Below are 20,179 nucleotides of genomic sequence, written 5' to 3'. Positions count from 1 at the left end.
AGGAGCACAGTGGCTGGTGAGCAGTGGGGCTTGAGTGTATGTGCGTGGGCACATTCTGGGTTTTCTCTTCTGGCTGCGTCTCCCCTTCCACCCACTCCTGCCCCCAATAGTGAAATAAGCCAGGTCTTCGACTGACAGCGAGTGTAGAGGAGGAACGTGTTGGAGATTTGAGGAGAGAATTAAGTAGGAGAGACTCGTTCAGGAGGGTGTTGAGTGACGGCACTCGGGAAATGGCGTCTGATGACCAGTCGACATTTTGGGTCTCCTTGAGATCTTTCTGGACCAGGGATGGAACTGGTGTCCCCGGTATCAGCAGTGGATTCTTAACCACTGACCCCCGGGGAAGTCCCTCACCATCATTCTTGCTCGTGCTTTTGGTTCTACACAGAAATGTTCAACAGCATGGTTGGACATTCTCTTTCCCCACCATGTTCTTTCTTCCCAGGTAAACCCAATTCTGGGGAGCCTGAGGACGCTTACACTGGCCTCTCCATTGTCCTAGAGCGAGAACACAAGAGCGAGTAGTGCCACTCCCTGCAAGCCTGCGGCTGTCGGGCTGTGGTCTGTTTATGCAAGTGAATCAACAGGGTGTTGAAGAAACCCCGAGAACCCCCACACCGGAAAGCCTTTTTTGCTCTGTAACCTCCAGTAAACTTGTAATAACCAAAAGAATGGAAGATAAAGAAGGAGGAGGGGATGCACACACACCTAAAATTTGAAGTTTCAATGGAACTTCCAGTTTGTTGAACCCACATTCTCTGGATGATGGCAGAAGATGGGGAGGCAGATGTTCTATGGGTGGGTCTGGACCAGCTGAGAACCCTTGTTTGCGTGTGAGCTGATCTGGCTTGGACAGAGCGCTGTACTGTGGGCAGAATTCTTGCTGCCACAGGGGGTCCAGCCTGCTTATGTTCCAGTTCTTCGGGCCAGGACAGCACAGACAGACAATGTGAGGAAGGTCAAGGCTCCTACTCAGGAGGTCAGAGTTTACACAAGAGGTGAGATTTGACTTGGGCCATGAAGGGTGGGTTAGGTGTTTGCCAGGTGGTGACAGGAAGGGCACTCCGGGCAGAAGCACAAGCAGAGGTCACGAAGCAGAGAAAGTTCTGGTTCCTTCAGCAGCTGGACAGTGTCCAAGTTGGACTAGAGGGGAGGATTTACTCCTGAAATGACTTTAGACTTCATCCTGCAGTCTGCTGTCTACCAAGGCCTGCTTTTACTGCTTCTCTCCTCTGCTGGGACCCTTATTTCAAAGAGTTCCTTTTTCCAGACTGCACAGCCGGCAGTGATTCATTTTCCCATCCAGTCACTCAAAGATGTAAGTCAAATCTAATTCACGTGAAAGAACCATTGTTCTCACACTGATGTGATCTAATTCTAGGCAAAAGTGAGGAAAGTTATCTTAGTGTTTTCAGCTGTTAATGTGGGTCGATGTGCAGATTTCGTGTTGACTCTTTGAAATGCTGAGTTTCGGTAAGTACCTGCATAAGACCTTGGAGGTGTGGGATCCAGGAGGAAAACCACTGCTGTGGTGAGCCTTTGAGGAAGGGCATGGGAGTAGCACCTCTGGTACTTTTAGGATAAGCAATAGGAGAGAGCAGAGACAAGGGTTGACTCAGGCAGGGGTTATATTGATGGCAGTGCGGGTGGGAAGGAAGAGGTAGGTGGTAGAGACAGGCCCGCCAGGAAAGCCCACCAAGCCTTGTACCGACTGGGTGAGGGGTGCGGAGGCGGAGCACCGAAGCACCATGTGTGCTGTTCTGGGACTTGCTTATCAGGAAGTGAGAGGAGAATCTCAGTTCTGGTGAGGTTGGGCTCAGGGTTGAAGGGGCCAGTAAAGAGCCAGAGAGCCATGTCCATCCTCATAACTAAGGGCACCTGTCTGCAGAGTAGCCTTGTCCTAAGCCATAAGGAAGACCTGTGAACCCAGTACCAAACCCCTTCCCTGTCACTGGCCTCCTGGAGAGTCCGAGGCAGCTCCTGCCCTCTGGCCGCACATGCCTGTGTGCCTGTGCCTGGCCCTGTCCTCTGTGCCCCATTCTGCTTTGCGGCTTGACGACACATGCTTATGGCCCTCCTGAACCCTGACCTCAGCCTTGGGGGTCTTCTGACCACCTCTCCTCTGTGTGACCCAGCCATCTAACCCTGATGACTCTGCCTGTCCTTTGCCTGGATCTCTTACTTGGGTTCTTTCTTCCACATCTTTGAAAATATTGTTGTTCAGAGGATTGATGGGATTCCGTGAATCCCTCACACAAACTTTTTATAAGTCAGCAGAATTTGTTGTGGTAGCATTCTACTAGAGATAGATGTTCAAAAAGTGACGGTGGAGGGGCGTCCCTTATGATCCAGGGGTTGAGAGTCTGCCTGTCAATGAAGGGCACGTGAGTTTGACCCCTAGTCTGGGAAGACTCCATCTGCCGCGGAGCAGCTAAGCCCGTGCGCCATGACTACTGAGCCAGTGCTCTAGAGCGCTCCAGTCACCACCACTGACAGCCACTCACCTCGGGCCCAGGCTCCAGAGCAAGAGAAGCCACCACAGTGAGAAGCCTGCGCGCTACAACTAGAGTGGCCCCTGCTCGCCACAACTTAGAGAACGCCCACGCGCAGCAGTGAAGACCCAGCACAGCCAGATAAAGAAACTCTTGCCAGAGCCCACGCCTGATTGGAGAGAGCAGCCGAAGGCCACTGTCCAGGAACATTGTAGACAAACACGCTGACGTGGTGTCAGCTGGTCACCCTTTACTGTGTGCCTTTCTCCACCTGAGCGCACACAGCTCCCCTTTTGAAGCAGGGGGGGTTTTACCTGGTCAGTTGATCATGTGCAGAGACATTTTGATCCCGTAGATGCAGCTGCGAACGATCAGGGCCCGGTGAATGGGGTTTCCTGTTTCCTTTGGCTGCGTCCCGTAACTCTGGGGGCCCCTCTGTTTCTGCACTCAGGTCGACCCCGTGTTCCAGAAGATGGCAGCCTCGTTTGACGAGTGCAGCACAGCAGGCGTGTTTCTCTCCACCCTCCACTGCCCAGACTACAGGAGCGAACTGCTCTTCCCCGCCGACATCCAGACCCTCTCCAGCGGGGAGCCTCCCGAGCTGCCGGATTTGGGCTGGGTGGAAATGACCGACTTAAAAGGTGAGTCCAGTTCCGACTCTTCCCAGAGCAGTTCGGTCATCAGAGAGGTTTCTGTGTATAACCATGGCTAGCAAGCCCACTGTGCTCTTGTGTTGCTTGTTTACCCAGAAGTTTCCTCTGGAAAGACAAAGTGGGCTTTTTTTTTTCAGGAGAAACTCACTTTTGGCCTCTGCAGCGTGGAGTCTTGAACAGTAGTAGCCAGCTCATGGTTTGTGTGTCCTAAGGCCTTCTGGTGCCCTGTGGGCAGCTGGTGCTCTGGAGGGTGAGAGTTTGGACTTGGGAAAGGGGCTGTAAGAGACTTGATGCACCAGAGGCCTTGTGTTCAATTGTTATTAACCCAGGGGATCCTGAGGAGAAAAGGGCTATATGAACTGTCTTCAGAATCCTCCATGGTGGTCTGAGAACAGACCTGTCCTGTTGTCAGTCCCTTATACTGGCTTAGCAGTGATTTCCGCCGCCCCCTGCTACCCATCCAACCTGTCCCCTCCCACTGCTGGGGGAGCCTCTGAGGATAGACAGTGAGAAAGCCAGGCACTAGCGTGGGACGATTTTGTGGTACATGGAATTTATCCTCCCCTCTGCAGGACCATACCGATATTATGGTGCCCATCCCCCTCCTGTCCTTGTCTAGAATTTGCTAAGAATTATTGTTTAGAACTAACAGTTGTCCAGGGGTATGCACTCAAATGAGGCTCTAATCCTGTGAGGTGGGTAATCTGTACCTAGTTTGGTTGTTGTTTAGTCACTCAGTCATGTTCAACTCCTTTGGGACCCCACAGACCGCAGCCTGTCAGGCTCCTCTGTTCATGGAATTCTCCAGGCAAGAATACTGGAATGGGTAGCCATTCCCTTCTCCAGGGGATCTTCCCGACCCAGGGATCAAACCCACGTCTCCTGCACTGCAGGCAGATTACTTCCCACTGAGCCTTCAGGGAAGCCCATGAAGTGAAGTGAAGTCGCTCAGTCGTGTCCGACTCTTTGTGACCCTGGGGACTGTAGCCTACCAGGCTCCTCCGTCCGTGGGATTCTCCAGGCAAGAGTACTGGAGTGGGGTGCCATTTCCTTCTCCAGGGATCTTCCCAACCCAGGGATCGAACCCGGGTCTCCCGCATTGGAGGCAGACATTTTAACCTCTGAGCCACCAGGGAAGCCATACCTAGTTTATTTGGGGGCTAAAATAAGTGACATTGCACAATTGTTTGTGCAGTTAGTACGCTTTAAGGTTGGGTTTTTGGTTTCCGAGCTCCAGCATGGGACACAGAGTCCATTTCAGTGTTAAAAAGTCTGTGCTTCAGGCTTCTGCTCTGGTGTTTTCCCGATTCCTGGAACACCAGTGTGGAGCCTACCTCTGGCACGGGTGTGTGCCTGAGCACACGTCCTCTCCTGGGAGAACGCTCGGCACACAGGTGGGTGGCCGGCCAGCCTCTCTCTGAGGACAGGGGGGGCGCGGGGTGGCCGCGCCTCCCGCTCCACGGGGCTGCTCCGTCATCTCCAGGGTCTGAGGCATGTCTCCGCCTGCTCTCATCCCTCTTTGTGATCTTCCTGTCCTCCCAGCGGCCCTGCAGCAGTGTGCGGAAGATCGCCAAATCTGCCCTTCCCTGGCCGGCTTCCAGTTCACTAAATGGGACAGTGAAGCACATAATGAGGTGTGGTCAATTTCTGGACTTCTGAGGGCCCTGGGCATTTCTCCAGCAGCTTGTTGTTTCAGTGAGATGGCCTGAGATGAGTTCTACCCAGTGGGAACCAAAACTGTGGCATCATTTTTATTTAGCTGGCAGTAGTACAGAAAGTGTTTGCTTTGGCTCCTCCGTCGGGACTAAACACTGGGGCAGGGTTGGGAGTGGGGCTGTGTGCTGCCCTCCGGAGGCCCATTAAGCAGCTGGGAGTAGCGTGTGGGGATCCGCTTCGTGTTTCTTCTTGTCTGCCCCACAGGGGAAGGCAGTCCTTCCATTCCTGGGTGCACAGTCTTATCAGATTTACTCTCAAACATGGCTGTCCCAGTGGCCTCTGGTCTCTTAGGCTGCTGTCAAGCTCAAGGAATTTCCTGCTCTTCAGAGTTGAGTCCCTTGGCACAGAGTTTCCTGAGAAATTGTCATGTGTGAAGTTTTCCTCTATTTTTAGCCTGGCCCCCTTTAGTCTACTTACTACAACCTCCAAAATAAATGGTCTCCATGGAAAACTATTTAAACATGGGGTTAAAGGATGCAGATTCCAGTTTCGTGTTTTACAAAATGTGCCTGACAACAATCCAGCTCCATCCTGTGCCGCACAATATAAACTTCCTCAGCGCTCTGCTGCTGAGAGAACACTGGCTCCAGGGAGGCGGGCGTGGGGAGGAAGGCACCTCCAGTGGGGCAGGTCTTCCTGCAGTGGCAGGCTGGTGATGGGAGTGGGGTGGTGACGGGAACGTGGGGGACTGGGGAGCTCTCCGTCTCTTCCAGTCCGTGTCGGCCCTGGTGGACAAGTTTAAGAAGAACGATCAGGTGTTTGACCTCAATGCTGAGGTGGCGGACAGTGACTGTGAGGACTTCCCCAGCGGGCCCCTGGAGGATGACTTCGATGCCAATGATGAAGCAGACCAGACCGCAGCTGGGGATCGCACCGAGCTCAGGAGCTGGAAGGAGCCCTGCCAGGTTCCAAGCTGCCAGTAAGGCGCTCAGGGCCATGGGAAATGTTCCCATAGCAGTTCTCCCAGATGTCCTGTGACTGGGACAGTCCGATTTCGTCTCTGTGGTCTGCTGGGCTGGTGTGTCTTGTTATACAGGCTGAGCCACTCTGACTCATGATGGAATCAATCTGCCTCTGAATATTGGCTCAGCCACTTACTGGTCATAAGCCTGACGTTGCAGGAGTCGATAAGCATGAGACTACGACATAAAAAGCTGGGCTATAGTAGCCCCTTCAGCAGCGGCTGGCATCACCACTTTCATTTTGGTAGCACGGACTGTGCTCCCTTTCAAGACCCTGGACGTGGTCTGGCTTTTGGCTGAATCATTCCATCTCAGTTAAAGGCAGAAAACAGGCTTACGTAGTGATTACTGAGAAAATGTGGGCCCCACCCTTTATCAGATTGGTAGACGGGATGAGCAAAGCAAGGAAAACTAAGGCAGCAGGTAAAATTGAGCATATGAGATTGAGGAGATGGTAGAACTGGTCTCTAATAATTTAGATTTTTGATTAGTAAGCATCATAGGAAAATCTGAACTTGGTTAATCTTTATTATGTATACTTACTAGGTTAGGTTTTCTTAATTTTGAGTGTGATCTGGAAGCAGGATCCCACAGTCCTGCTGTGTGAGGGCCTCTAACGGTCTTGAATGGGCCTGGGTATACCAGATTCCACAAGACTAGAACAGACAGACCTTCTGATGGCCCTGTGCCCATTAGCAGCAGCTTGGCAAGTCTGGGTCAGGGACAGCCCAGCTGGTTCAGTGTGGGTGAGACTGTAGAAGTTGTCCAGCGTAATTTCCCACCAAGGCAAACACTCCTTCAAGAACCTTGCTGAGTGTGTCCAGGCTGAGAGCTTTCTTGACTCACTTTGTTTGGCCACGTGGGGAATGATTATATCGACAGTGCCTCTTCAGATCTGAGTAGAGGTTGGGGGGCTGTGTGGACTTCACGGAAAAATTACCCCCACCCCCAGACCCCTTAGAAACCTCCTCTCCTGGTGTGTGCTATCACCAGCCTGTGGTTTTGTCCCTGTTGCCATCCTGTCTTCCGAGAAGTGAGAAATGGTAGGCAGATTGATGGGATGCGCTCTTTTAATGTCATTTTCAAGCGTCAGAGGAGAGCTACCGCTTTCTGGAAACAGTGAGGTGGCACTTGAGGAGCTGATGTAGAGAGGGTTTTAGCCAGTCCCGTTTTGTTATTTTGTTATAACCGTACCACCCATAGATGGTTATTTTGAACACATTTTGAACAGATGTCTCCATTTCCCTCCCCAGTTGGACAGAATAAAATCTTAGACTGCATCCTGCTGAGTGCATGCGTTAGGGGCACAGGGCTTAGGTTCTAGTCCAGAGTCTCGTCTGCCTTGAAATGCCTGTCCCTGGTCTGGTGCTGGCCTTTCCTGGGAGCTCAGCAAGTGAGTGAACTGACCTGGACCCGACCCTGCCGTGGATGGCTGGGACACGTGGGGCAAGCGGCCTCATCTGTGGGGTCTTCGTTTTCTTACCTGTAAAGTGAGTGATTGGGGCCTGATGATAATACTAATAGTATTGTAGTATCTGATGTTTCCTGAGCTCCTGATTATTCTGATTGTGCCAGAAACTCTGCCAGGTTCCTTACCTGCATAGTTCACATAATTTATATAATATATAAAAATAATGTCTTAATCCTTAACAACATTACCTTAACAACCTGTTACCCCATTTACAGGTGAGGAAACAGGCTCAGAGAGGGTAAATAAGGGTGGAGCTGGGGTTACCCAGCACCCTCGACCAGTCTGGCTGTGTGTGATGACCTGTGGGTGGAAGGCTCCACCCCGGGGGCACTAACTCAGGAGTGCCTAAGGGCAGGACTGCCTCATGACTTTCCCAGAGCTGCTGGGGCTTGTGCTGTTCACAGGGCTGAAAACACTGTACTGAACTGCAAGGTCTTTAAGAGCTTCTCTAGTTCACGGTGGGGTGGAGTGGTGCCAAATTATAAACACAGTGCTTGCAGGAAGCCCTGTGTGACTGGTCACTGGATGGCAGCCCTGTGACCACCGTGCACATCACACATTAGTAAGGACACGACTGAGAAAGCGCTTTATGACCTAGGGCGGCTCAGTTGCCCTCCACTTTCTGCAGCAGCGGGGCCGTGTGCGCGCTCTGATCCAGGTGCATGCGCTCACTGTGGTTAAAGGCCTCGCCCGTGGTCCAGCCCAGACCACAGCCTGCTCTGGGCTCGCAAGACTGAGGCCTTCTGCTGCATGCTGGCTGAGGTGCTAGGAGACAGTTGAGAGGAGACCTTCACCCTGCAGGTGTTCGTGCAGCACGATTGAGCTGGTGCTAAATTGCAGGAAGGGACTGTGGTTGTGGTAGGCTAGCGTGGGGGTAGGAGAAATAAACACTTCCTCCAGAGGGGATGAGAGAAGCCTGACGGAGGGGTAGACTGTGGATTAGGCTAGTTGTTGAGTGGGGGAGTCGGGTGCCTGCCACATAGCACTGTATTGTATTGAAAGAATTATTAAAAGGCTAGAGGTCAAGCCTCCAGGGCCTCGGTCCAGTTCTGGCCCTCAGAAGAAGTCTGACGCTCAGAAGATGGGTGCCAAGCTCTTTATAGCTTTGCCTCTAAGTCTGCAACAAACTGCCAGCTCAGCTGCCAGCATTTTGACAGACGAGTACCCAAGAATTTGAGTGGGGATGCTCCCAAAGCCATCTTCTCTCTCGCCCTGGGAGAAATACAGCAGAGTGCAGTACAGTTATTACTTAACATAGGAAGGCAGTTACAGACTAGAAGTGGGGATTTTTTCGTATATTTTAATTTTAAAAATTGTTTTCATTACACCTTAACTGTGCAGGTACAGTTTGCTGGATAAAATTTTTAAAAAAGATTCCGTAGATGAAAGCAAAGTCCTTTTAAAGCTTTTATCTTATACCATAAGGTTTGATATAAAGGGGATTTATAGGTATGGCTCAGTACAGGTGAAAAGGTCATCATTGTCTTTACCTTTAGAGGGCAGTACAGCAGCGCTAACAGGCTTTCTGACTTGGCAGGGCCTGTAGGTGAAACCTACCTGACACATTTTAGTTACCTTGCAGAAAGGGCGAAACACCCATCCAAAACTGCCATGCTGGATGGGCCAGTTACACCCTTCATACACAGCAAGAAATACAAGCTAGATGGTTTAACAGATAGGTGATTGTCCCTCAATCACGTGGGAGACATAAATTAGTTGTTTTCACTTTCAGTAGGAACTACAGCAGTGTTAGCGGAGCCCTCATTTATGGAAAGATGGTGAAGAAGAAATGTGACAGTCATGTCAAGTGGCAGGAAGCCTTGTGTGTGGAAAGACCCTGAGGCTGGGATTCAGGGAATGGTGTCCAGTCCCCAGCTCTGGCACTTTACTAGCCATGTAGTCTTATATAAAAAGTCAGTTTCTTTCTGTTTTCTTATGTCTCAAGTGGGTCAACTTGCCTTTTATGAAGCACTTTGAAACATCCAGAGTACTTGCATAGATACGATCGTGCTGTTATGAAATGAGGAGAAGCAGAAGCACTGACTGGGTAAACCAAAGGATTACCAGTGAGGTCTTTGTGTTGGGCTCACTCTCAGTAGTGTTGCTCGTTGGTGGAAAAGTGTGTCTTCAGCTGGGTCGTATTCTGCTTTACGTGTAAATACACTATTGTAATGTCTACATCTACACACATGTGACTGTACATGTAAAAACGGGTCTTATGCATTGCAGAGACGATGTGATTCCCCTCGGGGACGGAGACATTTGGACCTTGTGTCCCCTTCTGTCCATGAAACCTGGAGAGTATTCCTACTTTAGCCCCCGCACCATGTCGATGTGGGCTGGCCCGGATCACTGGCGCTTTAGACCTCGATACAAACGTATGTACTTCTAGACAGAACTGTTAAGAAGAGAGAGTGCAGATGACCAGCCAGTCAGTCTTTTAGCTCAGGAAGGGAAAATGCCCATCACAGTCTTGTACCTCCCAATAAGCTATAGGAAATACACAAGAAAAGCAGCCTCCTGGTTTGACAGTCAGTTGACTTGGCCCGGGATGAGGGATCAGTTAAGACTGAAGCCTCTAAGTGGGAAGGGTCTGGAGGTGCTGTGTGAGTTACTGCATGGGTGGCACGCTGCAGCCCTCTGAAGGGCTGTGCCAGCCTTGTGTGCTTTGCATTCTCTCTTTGAAAAGAAGTGATTAATTGGCATACTTTTTATTGAGTTTTCTTAGCAGAAACACCGATCGTAAGGATAAATATTAGGTATAAGATTTGCCCTTCCTAGTGCTGTTCTGACGCTTTGACACAAATGCGTTCTCACGGTCAGTAAGGCTGTCAAGTGGAGTCGCAGGATGGGTAAATAAACAGGCCAGAGAGGTGAGCAGTGCTGACATCTGACTTCATTTCTGCAGATGATACTGCTTCACAATCAGAGCACAGAAAGAAGAGCTCAAAGGATTTTAAAATTGACTTTGACGAGGATATTGACTTTGATGTACATTTTCGAAAAACAAAGGTTTGTGCTAGATTTATTATCCTTTGTGCTTTCACAAATTCTTTGCACTCCTCTTCCCCTTTCATCTGTGGTTTTTAAGAATTCATTGTAAATTTAACTCTTAGAGTAAATGGGTAGTTTCATTCTCCCTCAGTACCTGAAGGAACTGAAACAGTCCCAGACTCAGTGGCAGAAGAGACTCACTATGAATAATGTCTTACAGAATCACTCCTTTACACAGAAGGGGAAAGACTGTGCAGCTGTATGTATATAGACCGTTTTTATTAAAGATGCATAAAAACTACTTTTCTTTTTCTTTAAAATCAATAGGCTGTTACTGTTCTGACCAAGTTCACTTTGGAGAACCAGAATTGGAGAGCCACTACTCTTCCTACAGATTTCCAGTATGAGACTGAAAATCTGGTTCAGCTGCATCTCAAACCAGGCACCAGGGTAAAACTGCTCTTTGGTTCCCTGAGGTCATGCTGTCGTTGCACCCCTTCTTAGCATCGGAGGTGTCAGTGGCCTGTAGTGTGACCATTGGTGCCTCTGAGGAGGAGCGTGTGAGGAGGGACTCATCTGAGTGCAGGGGAGTTGCCAGGAGGCAGCGTGGGGAGGGCAGAGCTGGGGGGTAACGCTCGCAGGACAGATGAAGTGCCTCACCTGCCTTGACCGCCAGACACTCTGGCCTACCTCCTCACGGGCAAGGGGAATGAACAGCGCTTTGTCCAGGTTTTACACGGTGTTGGTTATTCCTTGATTCTTTGGTTCTCATTAGAGCTGTGGATTCAGAAGCCAGGTGCTCTCTCCAGCTCTCATAGCCTCCCCGCAATCACGCCATACGCTCAAGCCTCCTGTGATGTGCGGGGTGATGCAGTTGCCAGTCCTTGGGTTCCCAGTGCACAACCTGCCTGCACGCCTTCCATGCCTGTTCAGACGAGTGCTCTGGACGTGCCGGTGTGCACCGCAGTCGCTGTTTGCTTCATTTGCTTGTGGCCCCGCTGGTGATGCTAAGCAGCAAGCATGTAGTCCTGTTGCCGGGGTAACCAGGCAGTGGGTCATGCTCAGTTCCCTTTTACCCGGACCCTGTGCTCATTTGCATTCCTGGTTGTTTTCATCTTGTGGTGTCAAGTCTAAAAACAGTTGACAGTTTCCTCTGCCTTATTTTACCTGTCTCTCCACAGGTCTTAATGATACATATACAGTTCCTCGAATTCACTGATATTGCATGTTGTGTTTTTATAGTTTAACGCTGGTCGTTTTCTTTCTAATCAATACTGTTCAGTTAATAGAAATGCTCTTAAAAATGCAGAAAGTATGAATATAATGTTATATGTCAATTATACCTCAATTAAAAAAATTTCAGAAGGAGAGACAGAGTTGCAGTAGCAGAAGCAGCCACGGCCATGATCAGTATCAGACGCAGCAGCTGTTTGCTCGAGTCAGAAAGTAGAGCCCTGAGGTGGAGGGGCAGAGCCAGGCTGCTGGGGGCCGGAAGGAAGACAGTGGGACACCCCACCAAACTGACCCAGCCTCAGCCACTTTCCTAGCCACAAGCCACCTTCTCCTCTTTCAAGCCCTTACTCTGAACATTGAGGAGTGTGGCTTAGGTGGTAATTTACATTTTTAGATGTGAAAATGGTTAAAACAAGGTCATTGCATCACTGCACTCCAGGAATTGTCTTGTTTGTGTTTTGTGTGTTTTTTCCCATCATTGTTTCTTAGAGAGGAAAGAATTCTTGCTTCTGATTATCCGCAGGAACAAATTTCCCTTCATGTTTATCAGGGCAGGGAGGGAGAACCCCAGGATTCCTCACCTCATCCTTCTAAGAGAGCAACACCAGAAAAGTGACTATTAAATAGTGGAAAGTAGACACCAAGTGATTATTAAACAAACACCCAATCTGGCTAGAGACTATACAGGTCAACCACCCATTCTCTTTAATATCTTAAAGAGTGATGTTAACAGCAGCCAGTGAATACATGAGGGGTCTCACGTACCCTTCCTGAAACCTTTCTAACAGAGTGTATCGAGAGTATTCCACATGGAGAGGGGTTTAGAAATCATCATATGAAGAAAAGTGGGAGAAAGTGGGCATTTCTTAATAAAAATCTATTTTTGGATTTGTGTTCTAAAAACATTGAGGTTTGGGGGCTACTTTTGGAGTATATAATTATATTCAGTTCAGTTCAGTCGCTCCTGTCCGACTCTCCGCGACCCCGTGAATCACAGCACGCCAGGCCTCCCTGTCCATCACCAACTCCCGGAGTTCACTCAAACTCATGTCCACAGAGTCGGTGATGCCATCCAGCCATCTCATTCTCTGTCGTCCCCTTCTCCTCCCGCCCCCAACCTTTCCTAGCATCAGAGTCTTTTCCAGTGAGTCAACTCGTCTCATGAGGTGGCCAAAGTATTGCAGTTTCAGCTTTAGCATCAGTCCTTCCAATGAACACCCAGGATTGATCTCCTTTAGAATGGACTGGTTGGATCTCCGTCATACTAAACTATTCATTGTGCTTCTATACACTGTACACACCTTTAATCCCATTTCCTCCACCCCAAAGACACACCCTAGATGAGGATCAGTGCCCTAAAGGCCTGCATATCTGAAGGGCTGTGGTGGACAGGCACCCCCAGGAGAGGAGACAGACTTGTCCTGTGAGACCCCCTCGAAGGCAGTTTGTGGGCCGCGGTTGCGGTGCAGAAAGGAGGGCTGCTGGGGAGCAGTTTCGGCCCAGGAGTGGGACCGGCTGCCCGAGAGTTACAACAGGGAGTGAGTGTTCTGTCAAAACTGGTCAATAAGCAGCCACAAGTGGACTTCATTCAGATAGGCGTACGTGGTTTTGTTTTTAATGAAGGAACATGTTTTCAAATAAATTTGCGGGCAGACCTAATTGTGGCCTGGCTGCTCCGGCGTCTTTGGGGTAGCTGGCGGCTAGGAGCCCCCTGCCCTGGGCTTGCTGTAGCGTGGAGGTGGGCAGTGAGTAGAAGTGGGCTGGGTGAGATGGTTTTCCAGGACCCTAATGTTCTGGGAAGTGCATCGTTGGACTAAGGTTGTCTCCCCAGCCTAGGTCACCAGCTGCTTTTCTAGAAATTGCTCTCTGAAGCTGTACTCTGCTCCATTCAGTTACTGAAGGTGGTCCGAGGCCAGAAAGCAGGGACCGAGCATTATGAAGACATTGGAGACTATGATTACAACAACCCGAACGACACCTCCAACTTCTGCCCTGGGTTACAGGTAAGCAGGGGCAAGCACTCTGTCCTCTTTTCAGCAGGGTCCCTGCCTCCCTTGTCCTTTCCTGTAGGGCAGAAGGCTGCAGGACATTCTGATCCGGTGGGGGTCCGTGTGTGCTTGCCCTGCCCCGGGCCTCAGAACTGAGCAGAGCTGGGGAGTAGCCAGACCTCGACCAGTCTCACACTGAGCTCTGCGTGCAGGAGAAAAGTGGACACGGTCCAATAAACCGTCAACATATGGATGGAGTGTTTAGCCTGTACAAAGCACTTATCTTGGCTATTTTGAGATTTCAGAGGAAAAGAAACACTCTTCCCACTCAGGAGCTGAAGTGTTGGGTGGGGAGACAAATCGCATAGACATGTGGTACCAGTGTGTTCTGATGGGGAAAGGTGTATGGAATGGATCTCAGGAGACCATGCTTATAGCCCTGATTGTGGTTCACACATTGTGAACTTGTACTCCCCCTGCTCCCGCCCTGTAGATCTTACTTGGACTAAATAATCTCAGAATCCCTTCTGTGACTCTCTGGATGAGATAGCCTGACAGAGGGGGAGGTATTAGGCCCCATGTGTCCCTGAAAGTGAGGAGAGGAGAAAGAATAGGAAGAATAGTTTATTGACTGTATTTTCTTACTTGGAAGAGAGTCAGCTGTTATTTATATTTTAGTGAAAATCTAGCTGGCCTCTTGACCAGTGCTCCTCAAACTTAGTGTACGTAAGAGTCACCGAGAGAGCCTATTGAAAAACCACCTCCGAGGCCCCACCCAGAGATCTGATCTGTGTCTTCTGGGCTCAGTCCAAGAATGTCTTTGTCACCAGCTCCCAGCAGGACCCCTGCTGCTGGCCAGCCGGCAGGTCATGTCTCTGGGGTTTCAGGAACACTTTCTGTAACAGGAGATCCTAAACTGTTTAGAGACAGAGGGCACCATGGTGATGACCGTGTTCCTCTGAACTCCCACCGCAGAGGTCTTAGTTAACAGGTGCCTCCCTGGTACCGTCTTTGTGCAACGGGCAGCTGACTAGAGAATCTCGAAGCCCGTGAACTCTCAGGTGCTCTGTTCTTGCTGGCTGTGAGATCTGTGGCAAAGCTATTTCTAAGCCCCTCACACAGCTCTGCCTGACTTGAAGAGCTGTTTCCTTGCCCAGGCCGCTGACAGCGATTATGAAGAGTCTGATGACTTATTTGTGGGACCAGCTGGAACCCTCGACCATTCTGACCATCCACCTGTGACCACACAAGACAACAGTGAGGCGTGTGGAGTCCACGGACCGGACATCACCACTTACGGGGAGTCAAATCTGGTAGCTGAGCCTCAGAAGGTAAAGACGAAGCCAAGAATTACATCTGACGTTTGCCTGAGAGCTGCTTAATTTGCCTCTTTTATGAGAATCATATTGGTCTGAGCTTGATTTTTTTTTTTTTCCTTCTTGATTTTAACCCATCACTCTCTGAGTGGCTGATTCTTAAATAAGGCTGTAGAGAATGGGCTGATGCTGATTATGTTTGTGTGGAACCAGCCATCTCTCCAAAGATTGTGATAAACCATATGACTAGGGACAAGCCTGCTGTGCTCGTGCAGTATGTGAGTGCAGCCTGCAGAAAGAGAAATGGGCTGGGTGAGGGTAGGTATTTAGCTCTGGAAAATCTAGGCCAGATTCAACTCATGTAAAGTTAACATGTATCAAGCATCTATTCCATACCAAAATGGCAGGCTTGGTGCTTTTATATGTATTTAATTCACTTCTCTCTTTTACACTGCAATTCCAGGATACCCTTAATGAAGACTGTACTTGATCAAAAAGAAATTATAAATAGATTGAAATGAGGGACTCTATTTTAATATGTCCAAAGAAAGCTCAAACTTGGTAGTGTAAACTAGGTTTATTCATCATTTCATCTCCAGACTTTTTTTCAAAGAGCCAATGATGAAGGCTTCTTCTGCTTAGTTTTACTTGTCACATACTGTTTTCAGGTAAATAAAATTGAAATTCAGTATGCCAAGACTGCCAAAAAGATGGACATGAAGAAGTTGAAGCAGAGCATGTGGAGTCTGCTGACGGAGATCCCCAAACAGGCAGATGCAGAGGTAACGGGTTCCACTCTCTGGTGCCCAGCACTGAGGCGGGCGCGGCTCATGTCTGTGCTCCAGCATCAGTAGCGCGAACCTGAAAAGCAGTTGTTCAGAAATACAAGGACGACATCAGACCTCCGAAATGGAAATGGACCAAGTGTGTGAACTGGCGGGTCACACAGAAGGTGCTACAGATGGATCTTTTTTCTTCAAAATGCACCAAAGAAATTGTTTCGGTATCATTCCAATGCAGGCTTTCCTTTTTTGAGTTCTAGCTTGGTAGGTTTACACTGCTGTCAAAAAGTGAACTGGGCCCATTCTGACCCCGAGTGTCCTTTCTTCTGTCAGGTAAACCACAGTGAAGATGGAGGAGCAGGACCTCCTAAGGAGGGGGCTGACAAGAAACTCAGCAGTCTCACAAAGGACCTGCAGAAGAGGTGTGTGCATGCCAGCAGACTTGGCCCTGCCCCCCACCCATTCTCACCTCTCCTCAGACCTCCCCTCCTCAGCCCTCCCCTCCTCACCGCCCCCCGCTCCTCGCCCCTCCCCTCCTCACTGCCCCCCCACTCCACACACCCCCTCCTCACCGCCCCGCGCTCCTCACCCCTCCTCACCCCTCCCCTCCTCACTGCCCCCCCACTCCACACACCCCCTCCTCACCGCCCCGCGCTCCTCACCCCTCCTCACCCCTCCCCTCCTCACTGCCCCCCCACTCCACACACCCCCTCCTCACCCTCCCCTCTTCACCCCCCCTCCTCACCCCTCCCCTCCTCACTGCTCCCCCACTCCACACACCCCCTCCTCACCCTCCCCTCCTCAGCCCCTCTCCTCACCCCTCCGCTCCTCCCCAAGTCGTTGGTGTAACAGAGCCTCCCCCCAACTCCGCACAGGACTTGCCATTTTCACACTTCTTGCAGTGTTTCCATTCCTTCTCTGCATTGATAAGTGAGTTAAGGTAGCCAACCCTTTAAAAAGGCATTTTTCTGTACCAGTAGCTGGAATAGAACAGGAAATATTTCCAAATAAGAAACTGGAGAAACCTGCTTCTAAAAGGCATCTGAAATATTTCTTTTTTTCCCATTAGTTTATTCATTGGGCATGTGTACTCATACTTGATGAAAGCGCCTTTTGTTCCTGGAGTTGCAGTGACGGCTAAATACTTCCTGGCCTTTCTCTTTCACAGCCTACCTCCCCTTATGGCTCAGAACCTCTCCATACCTCTGGCCTTTGCGTGTCTCCTACATTTAGCCAATGAAAAGGTAGGTAGACCTGGTAAGCATGGAGTATTACAGTCGGCCTACAGGAGCTTTTTATTAGTCACTGGCAGCCTCATGGGACATCTTAAACGCAGTGACTTACATCGTACCTACCTTCAACCCAGAGGATTAACCAGATACTGAAAAATTACTGAGAAAAAGGCCAACATGTATGAGTAGAGATGAAAATTATGAGGAGGATGGCAGTGGGAAAATTTTAGGTGCTGAAATTGTGATCTGTCAGTTCCCAACTTGAATACATGTAAGGTGCTTTTACATCCCTGGGCGTCAAAGGCCAGATCCTGCCAGTGTCAAAGTCAGGACGGTTGGGAAACGTGGTGGAGAAAAGAAGGGAGCGATGAGGCAGGAAGGAGACACACTGGGGGAGAGCGGACAGAGCGGCGTGGCTGTGGGCAGTCACTGCGGAGCTGGCGAGACCTGTCTTCTCAGTGGACGCTTCCGGGAGGCAGGCACCCCAGCGAAGCAGCCAGCAGGCCCGGGCACTTGGTGCTGCCTGAAATGTGTCCTCTCATGTGCCCAGGATGGGGCTGCACTGTGGCACAAGCTGCGAGCATCACCAGAGCTGGAACTGGATGCCTTCATAGTGTCACTGCCAGCTTCCCTCGTGGACGTCAGTGCTGTGGGCTTCCCCTTGGGTGTGTTCTCCCAGCCCAGCCAGGCCCCCAAAACATAGTGCCGCCCCCGAAGCTCAGAAGCACCCTGAATCCAGATTCTGAAGGTGTGAGTGTCTCCACCACTGAGCCAGCTGGAGGGTCAGCACTGGCTGGGGCCTCGTGTCTGCTTGAGAGCAAGGCTTCATTATCCTCCCTCAACTCCCAGGTGGCCGGGGGCCGGCAGACACTGCTGGGAAGCGCGAGCGACTGCAGGCTTCACTGGGGTCTGCAGGCTTTGCCACCGCTTCACCTCCCACAGCAGCAGAGACAGCTTTGCTTGCTTTGCTATGATCAGATTTCTCTAAGAGGCCCTGGAGTGTTCAGCATTGGAAGAATCAGGAGATATTCCCAGACCAGGACCTGCTGGGCTGACTTTTGAACTGTTTGAGGAGATCTCACTGGTAGCACTGGCTGACAGTTACCAGATAATACTGGGATCCGCGGTGACTCAGAACTTAAGTGCCACCAGGACAAATCTCACACAGCACCTTGTGCCAGAGCATGGCACTTGTGCTGGCCCACCTTCTCCCAGCTTTGCATTCTCATCTGGACTCCTCATCAACCTCTGGTAACGAGCTGCCCCTCAGCCGTCATGGGGAGGCGAGGTGTGCGCTCCATCTTTCGCAGGGGAAGGCAGGCCGACACACGTGCCTGCCTCCAGTGCCTGGCAAGGGGCGTGTGGCCCAGTGCGGTCAGGCCTCCGCCTGCCAAGAGGCTTCTGACAGCTGTTTAGCCCTGAGCGGGCAGCTGCCTCGGATTGGTGGAGGATCCATGAGGTGGGAGGGTCCAAGAGGAGTGGGAGGCAGGGAAAAGGCCTGTGCAGAGACGGGGGAGAGAGATAGTGGGTGTCACGGATCACCCAGGGGGGAGGTTTCGGGCAGGGCAGGAAGGCCACGCATGGATGGGGCTGATGTCCATGGGCCATGGTCCCTGGTGGGCTCCCTGTCACTTCCCCCGTCTCCCAGCTCAGCCCTTGGTCCTTTACAGAGATTGTCGCAGGAGCCAGGCTTGTATTTTGCTTTCCTTCCAGCAATTGACAGAGATTTGGAGCCAGCTTTATCATTCAGGTTATATTCGTGTTGACAATGTCACTTATCATCATGGCACAAGCCTGGTTCTTTGTGGTTACCACCTTGTTGCCTCCAAGTTTGTTTTCTGATCGCTGTATCTTCTGTACACCAGCGCTCACCTGTGTTTGGTCTCCCTTCAGAATCTGAAGCTGGAAGGAACCAAGGACCTCTCGGATGTTCTGGTGCGGCAGGGGGACTGAGCTCAGGGCGTCCTCACGCCCACAGTGACCAGGATGCCCGCATTTGGGGCTGAGGCCCCAGGGTCCACGGCAAGGCTGTCTCCTCTCAGCACACTTCTCTCCTTCACTGTCTGCGAGCCAGCTCCCTGACCAACTCTGTCCTTGATCAAAATTTTCTGTTCTGTGGTGACCACCTAGGAGGGAAGAGAGGGCAAAGATACCAGCCCTGATTACGGAAACAGTGTCTGCTGTTCTTGTCCATGTAACTTGTCTCCTCCATTGCTCTGTTCTCCATACTTTATTCTTGTAGAAAAGAATTCCCCGGTAGGCACTGGCCCTTTAATAGCTACCAAAACCTTGTATATAAAATACACCATATATGCATTTATAAATGTGTATATAAGCTTTAAAATAAAATCCTTTGAATAATTTGTTTGACAAACTAGCTGAGTGCCCACTCCATAAGTATCAGACCTGGTTTTTACACTCGGGGATGCGAACTTGTTATCAGGCTGAAATCCTTAAGGGCTGAGGTGACCTGTCTTGTAGAGTAGGGGATTCAAGCTTGGGTCCATTGGGGGGCTTCCCTGGTGGTCCAGTGGTTAAGAATCCGCCTTGCAGCGTAAGGGACACCGGTTCGATTCCTGGTCCGGGAAGATCCCACATGCCACGGGGCAACTGAGCCCGTGCGCCACAACTGCTGAGCTCCCAACCACAGCTGAAGCCCGCATACCCAGAGCCCGCGCTCCACATGAGAAGCGGGGGCACTGCAGTGACGAGTAGCCCCTGCTTACTGCAACTAGAGAAAAGCCCAGTGCAGCAACAAAGGCCCAGCACAGCCACAAGTGAAACATTTCCTTTAAAAAAAAAAAAAAGATTGGTTCTCTTGGGCCTGTAGTCCTACTGCTTCTGCTAGAGGGCGATAAGAGTAAAATTCCAACATTTACTAAGTGACTACTAAGTACCTTCTGTGGATGACTTTTTTCAGCATCCCCTGTGAGGAACATACTGTTAAGTATTATCCCTCCCATTTTACAGAGGAGCAACAGGTACACGCAGGGAGAGTAATGCACATAGGAGCAGACGGCCAACTGCCAAGAGCTTGGCCTTGAACCAGGAGGTCTGCTTTTAGATCTTTATTATTAGCTACTATGCTCCACATGCTCAAGTCACAGGCTCCATACTTGGAGATGTTGATCCAAATATTTCTATCCTCGGCAGGTACTGGGTCTCTGCCAGAGCATCCTGTCACCATCCACTGGGTAAATAGCTTGGATGTTAGGTCAGAAGCAGTGAAGGATGTGACTGATGATTACTCCTGATAATAACTTGCTCCTAAACCTCAAAGCACACAAAACAAAAGCCAGTCCCGGGATTTCCCTGGCAGTGCTGTGGTTAAGACTTTGCC

At 50.4% G+C, this 20,179-nt stretch overlaps 1 protein-coding gene across 3 annotated transcripts in view; it reads left to right on the top strand.

The window, feature by feature from the left end:
• Positions 1–19,223, top strand: part of NCAPH (non-SMC condensin I complex subunit H) — a 36,465-nt gene extending 17,242 nt beyond the window's left edge. For 2 of the 3 annotated variants that reach the window (XM_055399996.2, XM_055399995.2), the window contains exons 7-18: positions 2,944–3,133; positions 4,688–4,779; positions 5,575–5,780; positions 9,524–9,672; positions 10,203–10,306; positions 10,616–10,738; positions 13,414–13,524; positions 14,667–14,840; positions 15,494–15,607; positions 15,941–16,029; positions 16,776–16,851; positions 18,733–19,223. In XM_055399996.2, the coding sequence (XP_055255971.2) occupies positions 2,944–3,133; positions 4,688–4,779; positions 5,575–5,780; positions 9,524–9,672; positions 10,203–10,306; positions 10,616–10,738; positions 13,414–13,524; positions 14,667–14,840; positions 15,494–15,607; positions 15,941–16,029; positions 16,776–16,851; positions 18,733–18,792 (1,488 nt within the window). In that variant the 3' untranslated portion in view covers positions 18,793–19,223. The remainder of the gene's footprint in view (positions 1–2,943; positions 3,134–4,687; positions 4,780–5,574; positions 5,781–9,523; positions 9,673–10,202; positions 10,307–10,615; positions 10,739–13,413; positions 13,525–14,666; positions 14,841–15,493; positions 15,608–15,940; positions 16,030–16,775; positions 16,852–18,732) is intronic. The other variant, XM_055399997.2, reaches the window with a different exon arrangement.
• The last annotated feature ends 956 nt before the right edge of the window (positions 19,224–20,179 follow it).

The sequence above is a fragment of the Moschus berezovskii genome, chromosome 11 (genome assembly GCF_049115385.1).
Source record: "Moschus berezovskii isolate FMDL1 chromosome 11, NW_MosBer_1.0, whole genome shotgun sequence".
In the NCBI taxonomy this organism is placed as follows: Eukaryota; Metazoa; Chordata; class Mammalia; order Artiodactyla; family Moschidae; genus Moschus; species Moschus berezovskii.
Note: the sequence above shows the minus strand (reverse complement) of the source record. Positions and strands in the feature narration are given on the sequence as shown.